Below are 19,239 nucleotides of genomic sequence, written 5' to 3'. Positions count from 1 at the left end.
CATAGGGTGATGAGGAAGGCCTTCAAGGAAGGCCTGTGAGGAGGTGACAGCTGAGCTGAGTCTTAAAGAAGAAGGGGGCAGGGGTTGGGCACGGGTTAGCCAGGGGAGGAGGGAGAGGGTGTTCCTCGCAAAGGAATAGCACGTGCACAGTCACACACATGCACAGAATGTGAGACGCTGAGGTACAAAGTGGAAAAGCAGCCAGACCTAGTCCCACTGAGCTACACACATCATACTGGGGAATTGGAATTTATGCTCAAGATCACAGAGAGTCATCAAAGTTCACTAAACTGAGCAGATTCAAGGTTTCAGAAGCTCACTGGGGCAGCAGCTGGAAGGTGGACACAGGACTGAGGCAGAGGGACCCAGGAACCCGTGTCCACTGTGATCCAGGCAGGGCAGTGGCACAGGGCTGGGCTAGCCACATTCAGAGACACCAATGAGGGCTGGATGTCATTGAGGGGATGGACACTCGGGACTTTGTGGCTGGTGGGATAAGACCTTGGGAGAGAGAAATGGAGGATGGCATCCAAGGTTCTGTTTTGGGTGGCCACTGGGTGGAGGTGTGTTTCTCTAAGTTGAAGAGACACTGGAGGAGGAAGAAAGAGTTCATCGAGGGATGTGCTAAGATGACCTGAGCCACCCAGGTGGAGGTGTTGAGTAGAGGGATGTCGACTCAGAAGCAAGGTGTGGGGGTTATACGCTGAGAGATGGGAGGTACGGGTGGGTGAGGGTCCAGATGGGGCCCTGAGGAATCCACACCTAAGCATGAGAAGGGGCCACGGCACCAGGGAAGAAGATGAGAACAGCTGGAGAAGCAGGAGGAAAGCTGGGTGAGGGCAGGAATCTGGAAGCAGAGGGGAGCAGGCGGCATGGGCAGTGCCTTCACTGCAGCAGGTCAGGCGTGCACAGCTGGCCCAGGCCTTTGCTGCCCGAGTGTGGCAGGTGGACCCAGGGAGGATATTGTTGGCTTGCCTGAGAGAGTGGTTGGGGAGGTGGGAGCTGTGGGGCTGTGTAGACTAAAGGTGCAGCCAGGAGACTCCAAGTTTGGAGAGCCTTCCCTGATTCCTTCCTGGAGAACAATGGACTCCCTCTCCAGTGCTCTTACAGCCACCTCTGTGTAGCATCTCAGATGGATTGTCTCCTCTCAAACAGAGACTTTCCCCAAAGCAAGGCACTAGCACAGACTGATGCTCAGGAAATTGCTGTGGCCTGAAAGGGTAAATAAGAAATGGGGAGTGGGCCACTGGTTAACAAATGCTAGCAGCATAGCCCATCTGCATGTCCCGCTACGGAGGAAAGTGCTCTGAGAGGTCATCATTGGGGCAGGAACTGAGGGAGAAAGAAAATGGGGTTGCTTTCTGGTCCTAGTCACACAGGGAATGGATCTCTGTGGAGTTTCTTTCTCTGTGTAATGGCCAGTAGCTGCCCTGCTCTCTCCCGAGTGTAGAATGCAAATGTGAATGGCAGCACACTGCAAATGGTACTCTGAAGTGCAAAGGCCAGGAAGAAGGGATGGTTTAGATCCTGGCCACAGAGCCAGCATTCCACCTGGGCTCATAGCCGTGTGGTCTGGGATTCTCCAGGCCTGGCCATGGTTGCTGGTAAACCTAGGGTCCTCCCCTCACTTCCCTGGGTGATGTGCCCCATGGGCAGGTTTGTGGCATGCATTTGGGAATGGAGTGTAGTAATTCATTTTGGAAAGCAACCCACTCCTTCTGCTCTGCTCCAACTCGTTAGTAGTTCAAGCAGCAGCTTTCTGGGCCTGGGAAGCCATCCTGGGGCTGCCAGGGACACTGCCTGACAACTTAAGACCTCCTCAATTGGTGCTAACACAGGACTGAGGGGATGACAATCTGCCTGGCACCCCTTAGGTGGTCTTCCAAAGGAGTGGGCTTTGAGAATTGGCAGGCTTTCCACTTGTGGATGCATTTCAACGGTGAACTCACTAAAAGGCCACTCTTCAGAGACCTGCATTTCTCATAGCAGCCCTAGGCATATATCCCGGGCATGGCAGGGCACAGCTTGGGGTTGATGCTGATGGCAACTCTGAAGCCTCAAGACTGAGTGGGTCACCATGTGCAGCAGGAAGCTGAGGTGCGGGAATGGGGTGTGATGCTTCCACTCCTCCCTGGAACTTTGCAATACTTCCCCACCCAGGCTGGCGACTCCATCCGGGGCTGTCCTCTCCTGATACAGGTCCACTCTCTGTGTGCCGGGGCAGGGGAGGGAGTGATGCTGCAGGAAGGTCCCTTCACCTCCAAGACCCCACTCCTCAGTGGACAGGGCTTTGTAGGATCAAGCTTCGGTGGTCAGGCTCTGTCTTGCTTTGGAAGAAGGAGGTCTGGCTGGCTGTCACTGCATATTAACCTGGATGACGTGACATGGATATGCCCAGTGGGACAACAGCAGACCCAGCAGAGGCCCCTTCCTCCTGACCATACCATTTGCCATTCTTGTCAACCTTGGGGTGTTTTGGCTGAGACCCACAGCTGAGTCCCTGCTGGAAACTAGCAGAACGCTGGGGGGCTTCGAGACTTCTTAGGAGGGGAGGAAAGAAACTCTCATTGAAATCAAAAGCCTCTCCGCACAGCAGGCCACTTCTCCAGTGAGCAGGGACCCCTGGCCTGGGGCCTGGCTGAATGTAGGGTCTGCCTACAGAGAGGGAGTTTGAGGTAGAGAGCACCACCTCTGCCTTCTGTTGGCCCAGGGAGGACAGTGTAGGCTGAGCCAGGGCCAGGCAGGAAGCTGGGCCCCTAGAGAGCTGTAGCTGAAAGTTAGACATGACCCTGAACCACCAGGTACTTGCTCTAGGCACGGGGTACTGAGTGGGACATGGCTGAGATGAACAAAAAGGGATCACTGCCCAGAGTTGGGATGGGAGAGAGTCCACCGCTGATTGGAATCAGCATTGTCAACACAGCACAGCACAGGGAGATATGAGCATTGCCATCTCTGGATGGGCGGCTGGCACTTTCACTTCAAAGGCGCTGAGGCGCTGAAGTTGGCAAGGAAGAGGATAACCCGGAGAAGGGAGGACTAAGAATTTCACTTGATGACCCTTGCCTCTTTGGGTCTGGGATGAGCCGCGCGGAGAGCACCCTTATCCACCGGGAGTGCTGTGCCTTTAAGGTTCACTGGGGGCGTGATGTCAGCCGCCGTCCGGCATTTGGAGAGGTGAGCGCGGCAGCCCGCGCAGCCGGTGACTCGGGTACTGGGTTTGGAGTAGGACCTGCGGCGTGCTCGAGACTCCGACTTCGGTCGTGCAGCGCGCTCGCGCCCGCGGGCCATGCCCCACTGACTCTAAGTGGGCACTGCCCCGGCTCCGGGAGGGCGAGACCGAGCACTGGCCATGGGAAGCTTCCAGCTGGAAGACTTTGCGGCGGGCTGGATCGGAGGTGAGTGTGCTTACCGGGGACCCCCGGTCAGAGCCAGCGAGCCTGGCGGAGTTTGCCTCTGTGCTCTGAGGAAACTTTGCGCCTCTGTGCGCTGCCATCCCGCTCCCCGTTGCGCGCGCAGCCTGCTTTGGGGCGTGCCTGGCCCCGAGATCCCCCTGGTGGTCTTGCAGTTGCCAGGGCTAAATTCTGAGAGCTTCACAGCGATTCGGGCTGAGCTTCTGATTTGCTCATTAAGTTAGGATCCGTGGGACTTGATGAGGTAATGATTAAACAGCTCGTCAAAGCCCACAGCCAACGGAGGCTCCTGGCGGCTCACACACCCTTCAGTGACCTGGTGCACACCTGAATTACGGACGTGGCTCGCGGGGAACTTATCTTTGAGGGTAGCGCTTGGCTGCTGACCCCGGGGCGCAGGGTGGTGGGGAGCCAGGCTTCTTCGAGATCAGGCCGGCCCAAGGAGGCGTCCCGACTGGAGGGAGCAGAGCTCTCACAGCAGGGAGCGGAGCGCCGGCTGCAGGTGTCCATTGCCAGGCTGCGAGGAACACTTAACTGCCTTCAGCCGCCGCCAACCGTCAGCCATCGCCTACCTCCAAGGCCCCTTCTCCGGGCACTGTTGGGTCTGCTGGTCCCTTCGCCACAGCTCCCGAAGCCACTCTTTTACTGGGCCTGGGATGGGTTGCCTGGGCGAGAGTTGCATTCATTTCCATGATTCTCCATTTTTCTTTCCAATTGGTCTATCCCTCTTTTCTCAGCTATTAGGAAAGGGGGAAGTTTGAGGGACTTTGCTAATTGTAAAACAACAACAACAACAACAAACTCTTTCTTTGGACCTATCTAAAAGGGTTATCCTAAAAGGGATGTTGGCAAACGTAGCCCCTAACCAAAGGGGGAAAAAAAAATAAGATGAAAAGAACAAACAAACCAGATTGGATCACAACTCCTCCCCTCCTACCTAGCAGGAGACCACCGCTCTCCCCCGACCGGTGGCTGCAGGGCCCTGCTTCACACCTTCCTGAGCAGAGGTGGCTCCTTTCACCTTGAGTAAGTCTGTTGGCACAGATGCCCTTGGGTGGGGCTGAGACCCGCCTCTCCTAACTTTCCCAGTCAGGGGGCTGCAGCCTGAGGCCCCCTGGGCATATCCAGGCCCTTTTTGACAGGACAATTATTCCACCATTCAGCAGGGCAGGCAGAGAGAGGAGACACTTCCGTGGGCTGCCCCTTAAATAAGCAGACCACCTTCAGCAGGGATGCAAATGGCTTGGTTTGAGAAATGCCCTGGAAGGTAGGGCTGAGTCAGAGTAGTTCCAAGACTCTGATACCCCTCCCCACCCCCAAACGTGATAACACGTGAACCCTCCCCAACTCACAGCAAGTAGGGCATTTTCGTGCTTTATTCTGGTATTGTCCTTTGGTGATGTTATTGAAAGTAATGGCAAAAATCGCAATTACTTTTGCACCAAACTAATAACATGCCTTTTTTTTTGGCTTCCATGAAATGATGGTAACTGTTTACTACACTTGAATACTTATTAGGTACCAGGTATTATTTAAGTGCTATATGTATTCTTTTAAAACAATTTTATCAAGGTTTATTTTACATATTATAAAATTCACCCATTTCAAATGTACAATTCAATGTCTTTTAGTAATTTTACAGAGAGGTGCAACCATCACCATAAATTTGTTTTAGAATATTTTCATCCCCCAGTAAGATCCCTCATTTGAAGTTGAATGCTGTTCCCTCTCCTTAATCTCCTTTCTGTAAATTTGCCTTTCCTGGATATGTTATGTCAATTGAATCTTGCAATATGTGATCTCTTGTGTCAGTTTATGTATAGTTCTTTAATTATTATAACAACCCCAAAGAGGTAGGTACCGTTGCATCCTTATTTTACAGATGAGGAAATTGAGATACAGAGAAATTCACTGACTTGCCTAAGACCATGCATCTAGCATTGGCACTAGGATTCCAACCCAGGCTGCCTGGCACCAGAATCTGCCATCTTAATTTCATCTTAACTCTTTCTGAATAACCTTGCATAACAAAATTTTGCCCTTTTTTTGATATTACCCCCCCACCACACACACACACACATACATTTTGTTTGAGATTTTACTGGTTTGTGAAGTGCCAAGGTCTGGAAACCACTGACTTTATAATCCCATTTTTTAAATCTCAAATCCTCTGCTTTCAGATGGGTGGGCTAATAAGTGGAAGGGAGATGTTGGCCTAAGGCTGGATCTAAGCCTGCCCTGAGCTGAAGGATGTGTGCACTCACTATGAGGGAAGCCATGGAACCTGAGGACCAGTGCTCCTCCCCCCACTACTGAGAAGGGTTAATTACTGCCATCACCTCTCTGCCTCTGCCCAGTTTAGTAGGTAGGAGGGGATAAGAGGGGACAGGTGGTTCTGGACCCAGGGAATCACTGTTCTGGGATTAGCTGGTTTCTTTGTCCCTATAAATATCTAATATTCCAGGAGCCCTTAGCAAACTTACCTGGTTAAATCACCTCTACTAACACAGATATTTCCTTCCTCCTCAGTGTTCTTGGGAATTGTCTTTGAAGAACAGTTTCCCTTTCAATTTCATTCACCAGCTGCTACAACAAGGCTGATATGGTTTGGCTGTTTCCCCACCCAAATCTCATCTTGAATTGTAGCTCCCATAATTCCATGTGTCATGGGAGGGACCCCTGTGGGAGGTAATTGAATCATGGGTACAGGCTTTCCCATGCTATTCTCATGGTAGTGAATAAGTCTCATGAGATCCAATGGCTTTATAAAGGGGAGTTCCCTACACAAGCTCTCTTTTTCCCTGGCACCATGTAAGATGGGACTTTGCTCCTCTTTAACCTTCTATCATTATTGTGTGGCCTCCCCAGCCATGTAGAACTGTGAGTCAATTAAACCTCTTTCCTTTGTAAATTACCCAGTCTCAGTAATGTCTTTATTAGCAGAATGAGAATGGACTAATACAGTAAGTTGGTACCAGTAGAGTGGGATGTTACTGTAAAGATACCTGAAAATGTGGAAGCAACTTTGGAACTGGGTAACAGGCAGATGTTGGAACAGTTTGAAGGGCTCAGAAGAAGACAGAAAAATGTGGAAAAGTTTGGAACTTCCTAGGGACTTGTTGAATGGTTTTGACCAAAATGCTGATAGTGATATGGACAATGAAGTCCTGGTTGTGATGGTCTCAGATGGAGATGAGGAATTTGTTGGGAACTGGAATAAAGGTGACTCTTGCTATGTTTTAGCAAAGAGACTGGTGACATTTTGCCCCTGCCTTAGAGATCTGTGGAACTTTGAACTTGAGAGAGATGTTTTAGGGTATCTGATGGAAGAAATTACTAAGTAGCAAAGCATTCAAGAGATGATTTCAGTGCTGCTAAAAGCATTCAGTTTTATGTATTCACAAAGATATGGTTTGGAATTGGAACTTATGTTTAAAAGTGAAGCAGATCATAAAAGCTTGGAAAATTTGCAGCCTAATGATGCAATAGAAAATAAAAACCCATTATCGGGGGAGAAATTCAAGCCTGCTGCATAAATTTGCATAAGTAACAAGGAGATAAATGTTTGTCACCAAGACAGTGGGGTAAATATCTGCAGGGCATGTCAGAGACCTTGGCGACAGCCCCTCCCATCACAGACCCAGAGGCCTAGGAGGAAAAAATGGTTTCCTGGGCTGGGCCCAGGGCCCCCCTGCTCTGTGCAGCCTAGGGACTTGGTGCTCTGTGTCCCAGCTACTCCAGCCATGGCTAAAAGGAGCCAAGGTACAGCTTGGGCTGTGGCTTCAGAGGGTGCAAGCCCCAAGCCTTGGCAGCTTACATATGGTGTTGAGCCTGCGGGTGGATAGAAGTCAAGAACTGAGCTTTGGGAACCTCCATCTAGATTTCAGAGGATGTATGAAAATGCCTGGATGTCCAGGCAGAAGTCTGCTGCAGTTGGCTGCAGGGGTGGGGCCCTCATGGAGAACCTCTGCTAGGGCAGTGTGGTTGGGAAATGTAGGGTGGGAGCCCCACACAGAGTCCCCACTGGGGCAATGCCTAGTAGAGCTGTGAGAAGAGAGCCACCATCTTCCAGACCCTAGAATGGTAGATCCACTGACAGCTTGCACCATGCACCTGGAAAAGCCACAGACACTCATTGCCAGCCTCATGGGCATTATAATTTTTTATAAAATTACTTTTAAAAAAAGAAACCCCACTTCCTTTCTCCCTCAGTTCCTTCCCTGATGGTGACCTCTCAGAGCACTTTCCTTTGCAGCGGGGCATGCAGATGAGCTATGTTGATAGCATTTGCTAACTCCTGGGAGACACACATGCCAGCAGCTGGGAGGAAGGCTGTACTCTGCAAAACCACAGGATGGAGCTGCCCAAGACCATGGGAACCCACCTCTTGTGTTAGTGTGACCTGGATATGAAACATGGAACAAAGGAGATCATTTCAGATCTTTAAGATTTGGTTGCCCCACTGGACTTTGGACTTGCATGGTGCCTGTAGCCCCTTTGTTTTGGCCAATTTTTCCCATTTGGAACAGGTGTATTTACCCAATGCTTGTACCCCCATTGTTTCTAGGAAGTAACTAACTTGCTTTTGATTTTACAGGCTTATAAGTGGAAGGGATTTGCCTTGTCTCAGATGAGACTTTGGACTGTGGACTTTTGAGTTAATGCTGAAATGAGTTAAGACTTTGGGGCACTGTTGGGAAGGCATGATTTGTTTTGAAATGTGAGGACATGAGATTTGGGAGGGGCCAGGAGTGGAATGATATAGTTTGGCTGTGTCCTCACCCAAATCTCATCTTGAATTGTAGCTCCCATAATGTGTCATGGGAGAGACCCAGTGGGAGGTAATTGAATCATGGGGGCAAGTTTTCCTGTGCTGTTCTTGTGGTAGTGAATGAGTCTTGTGAGACCTGATGGCTTTATAAAGGGGTGTTCCCCAAGTTCTCTTTTTGCCTTCTGCCATGTAAGACATGACTTGCTCCTCCTTCACCTTCCACCATGATTGTGTGGCCTCCCCAGCCATGTGGAACTATAAGTTGATTAAACTTCTTTCCTTTATAAATTACCCAGGCTTGGGCATGTCTTTGATAGCAGTGTGAGAACAAACTAATATAAAGGGCTTCTTAATCTAAGTGGCCTTGGGGCAGCCTTGGTTCTCTTCAAATTGTACAGGTCTTGTGAGTGTGTGTGTGTATAGGTATTTTTTCTGTGAAAAGATACAGTGTATTCATCACTTTCCCAAAGAGGTCTTCTTTTAAAAAAATTCTATGGTGACATCACTCACATTTGAGCATCCTATAGGTGTCAGGCTCTCTGCTAGGTATTTTATATGCATTACTGAATTTCATTCTTACCATGGAAGCAGGAGGTAGGTGCTGTTATTATTCCCACTCTACGCATGCTAAAAGTGAGACATAGAGAAGTTAAGTAACCCGCAGGTAACTGAAAAGTTTTCAGGTTTTTTCTTTACACATACCCTACCCCACTTTTTGAGCTGAAATTCATATAATAGAAAATTAACCATCTGAAAGTGTATAATTCAGTGGCATTTATTACATTCACAACACTGTGCAACCATCACTTCTGTCTAGTTCCAAAACATTTTTCTCATGACCAAAGAAGATGCTGTACGCTTCAAGAGTCACTCCCATTTCCACCTCTTCCCAGTCCTGGCAACCACTAATTTACTTTCTGTCTTTATGGATTTACCTATTCTGGATAATTCATATAGGTAGAGTCATACAATACCTTGCCTTTTGTGTCTGGCCTTTTTAATTTAGCATAATGTTTTGGAGGTGCATCTATGCTATAGCATGCATCAATAGTTTGTTTATTTTTATTGCCAAACAGTATTCCTCTGTATAAATATCCCACATTTTGTTTATCCATACACTAGTTGATGGGCATTTTTGGCTATTCATACACCAGTTGATGGGCATTTTTGGCTATTGTGAACAATATTGCCGTGATGTGTGTGTACTTGTAGTTGTTTTAGTATCTGTTTTCTGTTATTGGGTATATATGTAGGAATTGAATTGTTGGGTCAGATTGTAACTCTATGTTTGGCTTTTTTGAGGAATTGCCAAACTGTTTCCACCATGGCTGTACCATTTTACATTTCTACCAGCAATGTACAAGAGTTCCAATTTTTCTCCATCCTGGCCAACAGTTCTTTTCCACTTTTTTCAATTATAGCTATCCTAGTGTGTGTGAAGAGGACTCTCATTGTGGTTTCAATTTGCATTACCCAAATGACTACAGATGTTGAGTATCTATTCGTGTGTCTGTTGGTCATCTGTATATCATCTTTGGAGAAATGTGTGTGCAAGTCCTTTGCCCATTAAAATTATTTTAGTCAGTTGTAAGAGTTCTTTCTATATATGAATACTAAATCCTTATCAAATATGTGATTCCCACACATTTTCTCCCATTCTGTAGGATGTCTTCACTTTTGTGCGCAAAAGTTTTCAATTTTTATGAATGTTATTATTTCTTGTGTCATGTAGGGGAGTTAGAGATAACCTCCAACCCCCTGTTTAGCTCCTACTGGGCTCTTCAGCTGAATATAAAAACCAAATTGACACCAGGCTGATTAACAAGAGAAAAATAATACAGATGTTGTTAGTTTTTCATGACATAGGGATCTTCAAAAGAGAGTGAAGTTGGGAGAAGTGGCCAATGCAAGATCTTTTCATACTTTTTAGACAAAGAGTGATCAATTTGAGAAGAAATGACAGGACAAAGAAAATCTGGCTAGGGTGGTGGAATTTTGCTAGAGGAGTCACTAGGAGATGTGTGGGTGGGGGGTATAAAACAGGTGGAAGACAAGGATTACTTCATTAAGTATGAATTCAGGGCCACTGCAGCCTTCAATTCTGAATCCCAGCTAATAAGGGCTATTTTCTTACCCTAGTATGGAGAGGGTACCCTTCCCACAGGAATCTTTATTGCTTGCTGTATGCAGGAAGAGGCAGGTCAGCTCACCCTTTCAGAAGTTATGATTTCTCAATGTTTTCAACTTGAGATAATCAATGTACCCATCTGCTATATTTTGGTATGGCATGTCCTTCACTCCTTCAGTTGGTTATACACTTGGTATCATATCTAAGAGTCCATTGCAAATCACAGGTCAAGATTTTTTTCTATGTTTTAGTTTAAGAATCTTATAGTTTTGCTCTCCCATTTAGGTCTTTGATCTATTTTGAGTTAATTTTGTATATGGTATGAGGTAGGGGGTCTGTCTCCACTCTTTCACTCTTTTGCCTGTGAATATCCATTTGTCCCAGTCCCTTTGCCTTCTTTTTATGGAGTGATTGCTTGTTTTACTCTATTTTCTCTGCCTTCCTTGGTGCATGGGCCAGTGCCTAGCACATTGGAGCCCACCCACTCCCCCTACCCCAGCAACTGACCATTGACTAAATGAGTGCCTGTTTTGTCCCGAGAGCTGGCTGGTGCAGGCCAGGAGTCCAAGGGTGGCTGAGTTACCAGGCATTCTTTTTTGATCCACAGGTGCAGCCAGTGTCATCGTCGGCCACCCTCTGGATACAGTCAAGGTACAGTAGCCATGTTTCCCATTACCTCTTAAAAAGAGGCATGGAGCTGACCTGCCTCTGGGACTATGCCTGCTGTTTCTAATCTCCCAGAGAGTCTTCTGCCTAGGGCAGATGCTCTGTTGCCCGTCCAGGGGGTGTGGGGTGCCAGGAGGTCTGGTTTAGACTCAGAACCCTCAGAGGTCCAGGTAGAACTTTAGAACTAGATTGGAGATGGGAACCTATCATTACCTGATAACGCACACGGGTGTGAGGACTCTGGAGCTGTTGGGACCTTCCTGGCATTGGGATTCTCCAAGTCCCTTGTTCTGGGATGTTCCCTAGAAAGGGGAAGGGGCTCATCTCGGATCATACAACAAGTTACAAACTGAGGTGCGAGATGCTGCAAAGGAGCAGTCTTTCACCCCATCCTCACCCCTGCACCCGTCCCCAGTGGTGAGCAGAATTTAGAGCTATGCTCTGGGAACAGAGCCATAAATTGTGCCTCTTCACTGCTGACTGGCTTCCAGATCCATTTCTAAAGCTCTGCCTGGATTGTGCACAGAGAGGAGCCTCACAGACCCTTTTCAAATGGCTGCTGCAATGTCCTTTCTCCCCCATCTTGCTCCCTGTATGAAAATGGACCCTCTCCTAGGTCAGGGCCCATACTCACCCTCTTGATGGGAAGATCAGCCTACCTGTTTTAAATATTCAAAGAAACACTTTAAGTAGTAAAGGGGGGTGTTTAGGCTCCCCAGGGGACATCCCAATGCAGGGGGATGGCAGGCAGGACCCAGTGCTGGGAGATGGTCACACAAAGTGGTGAGTGAAGCAGGCTTAGTCTATCCTCCTGAAATGGTATAATCTTCCCATTTTATATAGGAGGGGGATAAGGTGCAGAGTACAGGAACCTGCCCCAGACCTCAGAGCCGGGCATCGTAGTGCTGGATTCAAAGCTCCAAAGTAAACTTTACTTCCAGGCTGACCTAGGCTTTGAGGACTCAGGAGTGAGGGAGGCAGGCAAGGAGATAGATATTTTTAGGACACTGATGGACAATAATTAGGGAACACAACAGATGCACAAAGCAGTTATGGACAGTGGTAGGTGCTGGGGGACAATAACACAAGGTGATGGCAAAGACAGTGATGAGAGCCTTCTCTATTTTGAAGAGTCAGGGATGGCCTCTCTGCCAGGGAGGCAGCTAAGTTGAGACTCAGATGACACAAAGATCCAGACACGCAGAACTGGGGTCAGAGTGCTATTCACAGAGCGACAAGCTAGTGCAAAGCCTCAAGGGTGGGAACAGGCTGCAATGTACATTCTCCAGGAAAACAAAGAAGGCCAGTGTGTGTGTGGTGCACACAGTGAGCTGAGCAAGTGGTGTGGTGCAGGTGCTGGGAGAGGCCCAGGGAGAATGGGATTGCAGAGTGTGCTAGAGGCCTTGCTGCATGCCTCCTGCCAGCCCTGCACACCCAGGCCCTGGGTCCCAGAGCCCACCAAGGAGGGCTGTGCAGCAAGTTCATGTCTGAAGTGGACTTACTAGCATATCACGGCTGAGCCATTGCTGCCCAGAGTTAGGGCCCATGTCTGGCACTCTCCAGGGCTGTCCAGAGCTAAGCCAGGTCCTTAGAAACCTTTCCCACCTCTGTGGTAGCTGCCTACTGAGCCCTCTCCGCCCTCCATGAGAGCTGGATAGTTACTGTGCCCAGGCCTGGCTTCCCTAGCCTGTGGCCTCTGACTCTGTCCTGTTCAGAGTGCAGCTCAGCACAGAGCTGGGCACAGCCTCCCTGGGTGAGTACCTGCTGAATGAGTGGCCATCTCGGACCTCAGCCAAGTTCAAGGTGCCTGCTGCATACCTCTCCAGGGCTGGGCCCTGGGGAGACTTGGAAGACTCAGATGTACTCCTTAATGTCTCCATGAGAGTGCTGGTTGTTCCTGGCAATTCTCACCCTCCCAAACTCGCCTAAGTCATTCCCAGTCTGTCTTCTCCGGGGCTCATTCAACAAACCAGTTCACAAGAATGGATCAGTGGGGAGGCAGCATGGCCAATCCAGAAAGCATGGGCTTTGGAACCACGCAGGCTCTAGGTGTGAATCCTGTTTTTGCCATTTCCTGATTGCATAGCCTTCTGTTAAACGCGATACAAATCCTTGGCTTACAGGGTCAGTATAATTATAAGCATTGTTTCTGGTACCCAGTAGGGATTCAAAATTGGTAGCTGCTATTTTTATCAACATCATTCGATATATATTAAGTTTTGCTCAGTTACCACATCATGTGACAATGTCCAGCAAGATTTTAACCAAAATTGGAGAATGTGTTTTCAATTCTCTGATTTAAATGGTATTTATAAATTTCTCTTTGGGGGTCAGTGGGACACCTCAAAAGATGAACAAGCATTCTCCAAGTGGCATGCTCAGTCACTGACTGTGGAACTGTCTGCCAGAGGCCCAGCATCTCAGCAAGGAAAAGGGCTGTTGTTTCTGTAAAACCCAGGCTGACTTAATATAAGTGAGTTGGTAACAAGTCACTGTTGGGTGTGAGAGATTTAATGGTAAAAATTTGAGGGTATGGATTAGTTTCCTTGGGCTGCTGTAACAAATAACCACAAACTGGGTGGCTTAAAACAGTAGAAATTTATTTCCTCGCAAGTCAGGAAGTAGGAAGTCTAAAACCAAGGTGTTGGTGCCTTCTGGAGGCTCTGAGGGAGAACCTGCCACATGGTCCTCTACCAGCTTCCAGTGCCTGCTGCAGTGCTCGGCATTCCTTGGGCAGTGGCTCCGTAACTCCAGGCCCTGCCTGTCTTCACATGGCCTCCCCTCTGAGTCTTTGTGTGTCAGATCTCCCCGTCCTTCCTAAGGACGCTAGCCATTGGATTTAGCACAATTTACAGGAGTGGAGCTCCCTGGCCACAGTTGCTGAAAAGGCTGGGCTTTCTCCCTTCTCTGCACTCTGCCATGAAGCTCTGGAGGGAAGCCCTCCTGAAACATGACATCCAGTCTTTGTTTGGCCTGAGTGCCCCTGTTGCACTCCAGCACACCTTCTTTCCTTCCTTCTGGCTGATGTTTTCTCAACAGGCGCTGTCCACCAAGAAAGGGCCAGGCAAGTCTGAATAACTGGAAATCCAGTCCTGGCCTTATCACCTACTCTCCAGTGACCTGGGCACAGCACTTAACCTTCCTGAGCCTTGATTTCCTTGTCTGTAAAGTGGGCAAGTAGCACCTCCCTGGTGGGGCTGTCGTGAAGATTGTTCATGGAGGTACCGAGGATACAGCAATGAGTGAGATGATGCTACTATTAAGAATAGACAAGCTGGGGTGCAGGGAGGCAGGCAGTCACTTGTCTAGGGTCCCGGGACTCACCTGTGGAAGAACCCGGCTACAAGGGCCTGTGCTGCTGACCCAGGCGAAAGGCTTATTCTGTGCCCTTGGCTGCGTGGTCTTAGGTTGAGGAGGCCTGGCTGGTGCCTATGTCTGATGCAGCGTGGCTAGGTTTTCTAGTCAGGGCTTGGCTGCCTCTAGACCAGGGGTCCCCAACTCCCATACCATACCAGTACCAGCCTGCGGCCTGTTAGGAACGGGGCTGCAGAGCAGGAGGTGAGCAGTGGGTAAGTGAGCATTACTGCCTGAGCTCTGCCTCCTGTCAGATCAGTGGCAGCATTAGATTCTCGTAAGAGCACAAACCCTATTATGAACTGTGCATGCGAGGGATCTAGGTTGCCCGCTCTTTATGAGAGTCTGATGCCTGATTATCTAATGATTTCACCCCAAAACCATCACCCCACCCTGGTCCTTGGAAAAATTGTCTTCCACAAAACTGGTCCCTGGTGCCAAAAATGTTGGGGACCACTCTTGTAGACCACTGGGACTGGACTGCAATGGGCAGGCTTTGGGAGGGGGTGTCTGCCTCTTTCTCATGAACATTCCAGTGGGGGTTCTTGTTTTGCTTCAGCATACTCCCCACCATTCCAGGCTGCCCCCTCACTACCCAGTCCAGTCTGGGGCATGCATGTTGGCCCAGGACAGCCAGGGCATGGCTTGCTCTGCCTGGTCAGGGGCAGGCCAGGCAGTGGCTCAGCTCTAAGCTCCGAGGCTTCAGCCACCTCACCTCTGACACTGAGCACTCATCCTCTTCTCCTTGGGTTTTCAGCTCTGGGGTGCTGAGAGCTTCCAGTGGGAGGGAAACCATGAACTGGAGTAGCATGAGATTCATAGCACCCCTGACATGAAACTTATAGTTTTGGGCTAAATATTGCACGAAGGGCCATGATCTTCAAGATGTACCCACTGCATTCACAGAATCCAGGGCTCCCATTCTCTATAAGGACCAAAGAAAGTGTCAGAGACCTGAGAAAATAGTATAGTATATAAGAAGAAAAGTACAGAATCAAAATTAATGCTGCACTAAATATTTACAAAATATAATCTCATGTTAAATAGTCAAATGCAACTCAGCTTTCATGGAGGTCTATGTGGATGATATTAATATGGGATGTACATTAAATATATACAATCATACTTAATTTTATCTTACTTGACACAATAGGAGCAGGTTTGCAAAAATGAAAGAGTCCAAAATCTAAGCAAGTCTTAAAATGGCCTTGATTCTATATATCCAGGAGAGACGAGAAAGATAATGGCAAGACCATCAATTCTGTAGGCCAAAATGAGGGCTCTGGACACCTCAGATTTGGAGATATTTTCCCTAATAACTAAAAGCACTGAAGCTGGGCTAGGGAACCAAGCTCTCTTCTCTCTTGCCCTTCACAGGTGTTCATTGAGTACCTATTATATACCTAACGCTATGTATAGGTCAGAGAACCCAGCCCTCAGGGCAGTCACACCTGGTCAAGAGCTTGGACTGGACTTGTTTTGGTCTGAGTAGGCTAGAGGTTGCTGGGAATAGCAGCCTCTGGGGTCCTGTGGAGTGAAATGCCTGAACCAAACGAGGGGGCCAGGCTCCTGGGGAAACCATGTGAGGCAGTGTGGTTGACTGAATAATGGTCCCCAGATGTGCCTGTGTCCTCATCTGTGGAACCTGTGAATGTCATCTTATACGGCAAAAGAAAACTTTGCAGGTATGATTATGTTAAGGATCTTGAGATGGGAAGATGATCCTGGATTATCAGGGAGGTTCTTAAATGTAATTACAAGAGTCCTTATGAGAGGGAGGTGGAGGGAGATTTAGATTTCTTCCTACAGAAGAGGAAGAAAACAATATGACAACAGAAGCAGGGAGAGAAGAGGATCTGTGATGCTGGGGCTCTGGGAAAGAGGGTAAACCCCCAAAGCTGGGGGAGACAAGAAAACAGATTCTCCTCAAGAGCCTCCCGAGGGAGTGCTGCCTTACCAGCACCCTGATCTTAGCCCACTGAGACTCATTTCAGATTTCTGGTCTTAGAACTGTGAGATAATTCATTCATACTGTTTTAAGCCATGAAGTTTGGGGTAATTTGTTACAGCAGCAACAGGAAACTAATATAAGTAGCCAGTTGTGTTCATCTGTAAGATGGGACCAGTATCCGTGCCTTAGAGCATCTGTGGGATTTAGTGAGGTCAGTTTTATATGATGGTCAGTATGCAGTTTGTGCATAATAAATGCCTTCTCCTGCTATCACTGGGGGCCCTAGAGACTTGGGCTTTTCTGCTGGCCTCAGTGCCAGCCTACCCGAGTGCTCAGCATGCCTGACAGACCTTTGCTCCATGGCTTTGAAATTATTCTGTGATCCAGGTTTGGCTCTCAGGTTGAGTTCCTTCATGTATTATTGGCTTGAGTGACTCAACCACTCAACTTTCTTCGCAGGAATTTGATTACTTGTTGCAGGGGGTGGGTGGCAGTCAGCCATTCTGTGGATTCACTTTCCAGGGACAGCCCTGGGAGAGTGTTGGGCCTCATGACAGCCTTACATGGGGCACAGAGAGAGACCTGCACCCCTCCACCACCTGGCCCAAGTCACTGTCCGGGTTGTGGACATCCCACTCCGAGGTAGGCCTCTGTGGTTCTGCTCAACAAGAAGACCTTGAAGGCCCAGTTCTCATCTTGCTGCATCTTCCAGGGAGTCTCCCCCACCGAATTTAAAATTACCTTTTCCTTCTTATCACCCAGCTCTTCTTATCCTCAGTTTATTTTCCTCCATAGTACTTGTCTTCATCTAAAATATATATTTACTTGGGAATTATTTTTTATTGACCATCTTTCCTGACTCCACCAGGTTGTACGTTCCATGAGGGGAGACTCTGGTTTCTTTACTGCTGAATTCCCTGAGATTGGAATAGTGCCTCCAATAAAATAGGCCCCGAACAAATATTGGTTGAGTGAGTCAATAAACACACTTCTCTGATTATGAAAGTAATAATTATGAACAGGGTGATACTATTTCCTATATTTTTCCTATGGCTACATATGTTTATAAAACTATTCAAATGGATGCTTCTCAAACTCTTGGCCATGTTACTAGCCATGGTCATAAACTCAGGAGAGGAGTAGGGTGAGAGTGAAGGTGGGTCCAATGAGGCTTTCTTTAGCCTTACATGTGACATTAATTTGTTGTTGTCGTTGTTGTTGTTTTTGAGAGAATTTATTTCCATATGAGTTGTGTACTTTACATTAGTTTTAAACTACATAAACTAAAAATAATGAAAGTAACATCTGCTTATTGTAGGAAAGTTGGAAAATGCAGAAAAGTCCCATGCAGGAAAACATCGCCTGTGATCTTCCCCTCCGAGATCACCATTTTAACTATACGTACCCTTCCAGGGCCTCCTCCACTTGTCTACAGAGCTGATCTCAGGCAGCTTGTGTGAAGAACTAGCCTTCTTTTCTGGGTCTCAGCCCCTCACTGCACACTGGGTTCCATGGGGATGGGCCAGTATCTCCTCTTCGGTAGTCTCATGGCTCCTTCATGCACAGGCATGACATGCTGTGCGTGCTGACAAAGTGTTTTGATGGAGAATTACAGGCTACACATCTTAAAAGAACTGGAACCCTCTAGGGCTAGGGCAGGGGTATTCTTCGGTGGGCTTACTCAGACCCTCTATGCCTGTCAGCTGCTGCCCCTGTTCACCAAAGCCAGCTTCCATCAGAGGCCACCACACATTAGCCATACAGTCCTTGTTCAGTCAGTGCAAAGGGGCCGCTGTACCAGGGTTGTGCCCAGCTCTGGGGATGAAAGGAAAGTAACACAGGTGGTCCTACCCTAGTTGGGTGATCCAACATAAACTCTATATAATTAAACACATAGGGCCACTGCGACATTTCGACTCAGACTTCAAAGATGGGCAGGAGCTGGAGGAAGAGGCTTCCAGAAGTGGGGAACAGCAGGGGCAGCTGTCTGGAGGCAGGAAAGAATTGCTGCTCCAGGGTCTGGGAACATACAGCTCATGCAGGGCTCGGGGAGAGGAGATGGCACATGGGGTGAGAGACAGGTGCCTTCCAGGCTCAGGGAGAGTGTGGAATTTATCCTACATTTGATGGGAGGCTACTGGAGGCTTCATTGACCTTTGAAAATGATCAGTCTGCCTGTTGTGTAAAGAGAAATGGAGGAAGTGAGGGAGAAGAAGGAGACTTGGGCTTTGCTGCTGGCCTTAGTTCCAGGGAGGGCTTCAGGCCATGTTTCTGGTGAGAATGAGGAGTGAGGCCTAGGGTGATGGTTCTAGGGACAAGAAGAGCAGGTCTCCCCAAAGGATATTTTGGAGAGTGGAGCGACAGACAGCAGATAGGGTAGAGTCCCAGTTTAGGTTTTTGTATTCAAGAGGTGGGGATCATACAATCACTGGGCACAACTAGCTGGCCTCTGCCATTCTCTCAGCAAAGCAGGCTTCTCTGCATTGAATGAGTCTGAATGAGACATTAGAGGGAGGCAGTGCAAGCTGGAGACAGAGCACCAGCCTGGCCAGGACTGAAACCCAGACCTGTTGCTGGCGAGGGTCACTATGAGCAGGGCCTTTCCTTCTGGGCATCTTTGGAGCAGTGGGGCTATGAATGATCTCTGAGCTGACCCATGCCCTTGCCTCTCTCCACAGACTCGCCTGCAGGCTGGCGTTGGCTACGGAAACACCCTCAGCTGCATCCGCATGGTGTACAGGAGGGAGAGCGTAAGTGCCTCTTGGGCGGGTGGAGTGATGCCTGCCTGGGCCCCCACAGGCTGGGGACCAGGGCCACAGCCCCACACCAGCATGCAGGTGGGGGCCTCTCATTCTGCTCTTCACACTCAGCTTGATTTTCCCTACTTCATCTCACACCACACCTCAAATATTACGTGTTACCTAAGCTCACCCCTGCCACTACCACAGCATAACTG

The 19,239-nt window shown here is 48.6% G+C and overlaps 1 protein-coding gene across 4 annotated transcripts in view; it reads left to right on the top strand.

Annotated features, from left to right (window-relative positions):
• The first annotated feature begins 3,169 nt into the window (after positions 1-3,169).
• SLC25A48 (solute carrier family 25 member 48) overlaps positions 3,170-19,239 on the top strand; it is a 53,872-nt gene continuing 37,802 nt past the window's right edge. For 3 of the 4 annotated variants that reach the window (XM_030822805.1, XM_030822821.1, XM_030822814.1), the window contains exons 1-3: positions 3,181-3,398; positions 10,920-10,963; positions 18,962-19,033. In XM_030822805.1, coding sequence (XP_030678665.1) covers positions 3,353-3,398; positions 10,920-10,963; positions 18,962-19,033 — 162 coding nt within the window. In that variant the 5' untranslated portion in view covers positions 3,181-3,352. Of the gene's footprint in view, positions 3,399-10,919; positions 10,964-18,961; positions 19,034-19,239 lie in introns of all 4 variants that reach the window. The other variant, XM_030822811.1, reaches the window with a different exon arrangement.

This window comes from Nomascus leucogenys, chromosome 2, assembly GCF_006542625.1.
Source record: "Nomascus leucogenys isolate Asia chromosome 2, Asia_NLE_v1, whole genome shotgun sequence".
Lineage (NCBI taxonomy): Eukaryota > Metazoa > Chordata > Mammalia > Primates > Hylobatidae > Nomascus > Nomascus leucogenys.
Note: the sequence above shows the minus strand (reverse complement) of the source record. Positions and strands in the feature narration are given on the sequence as shown.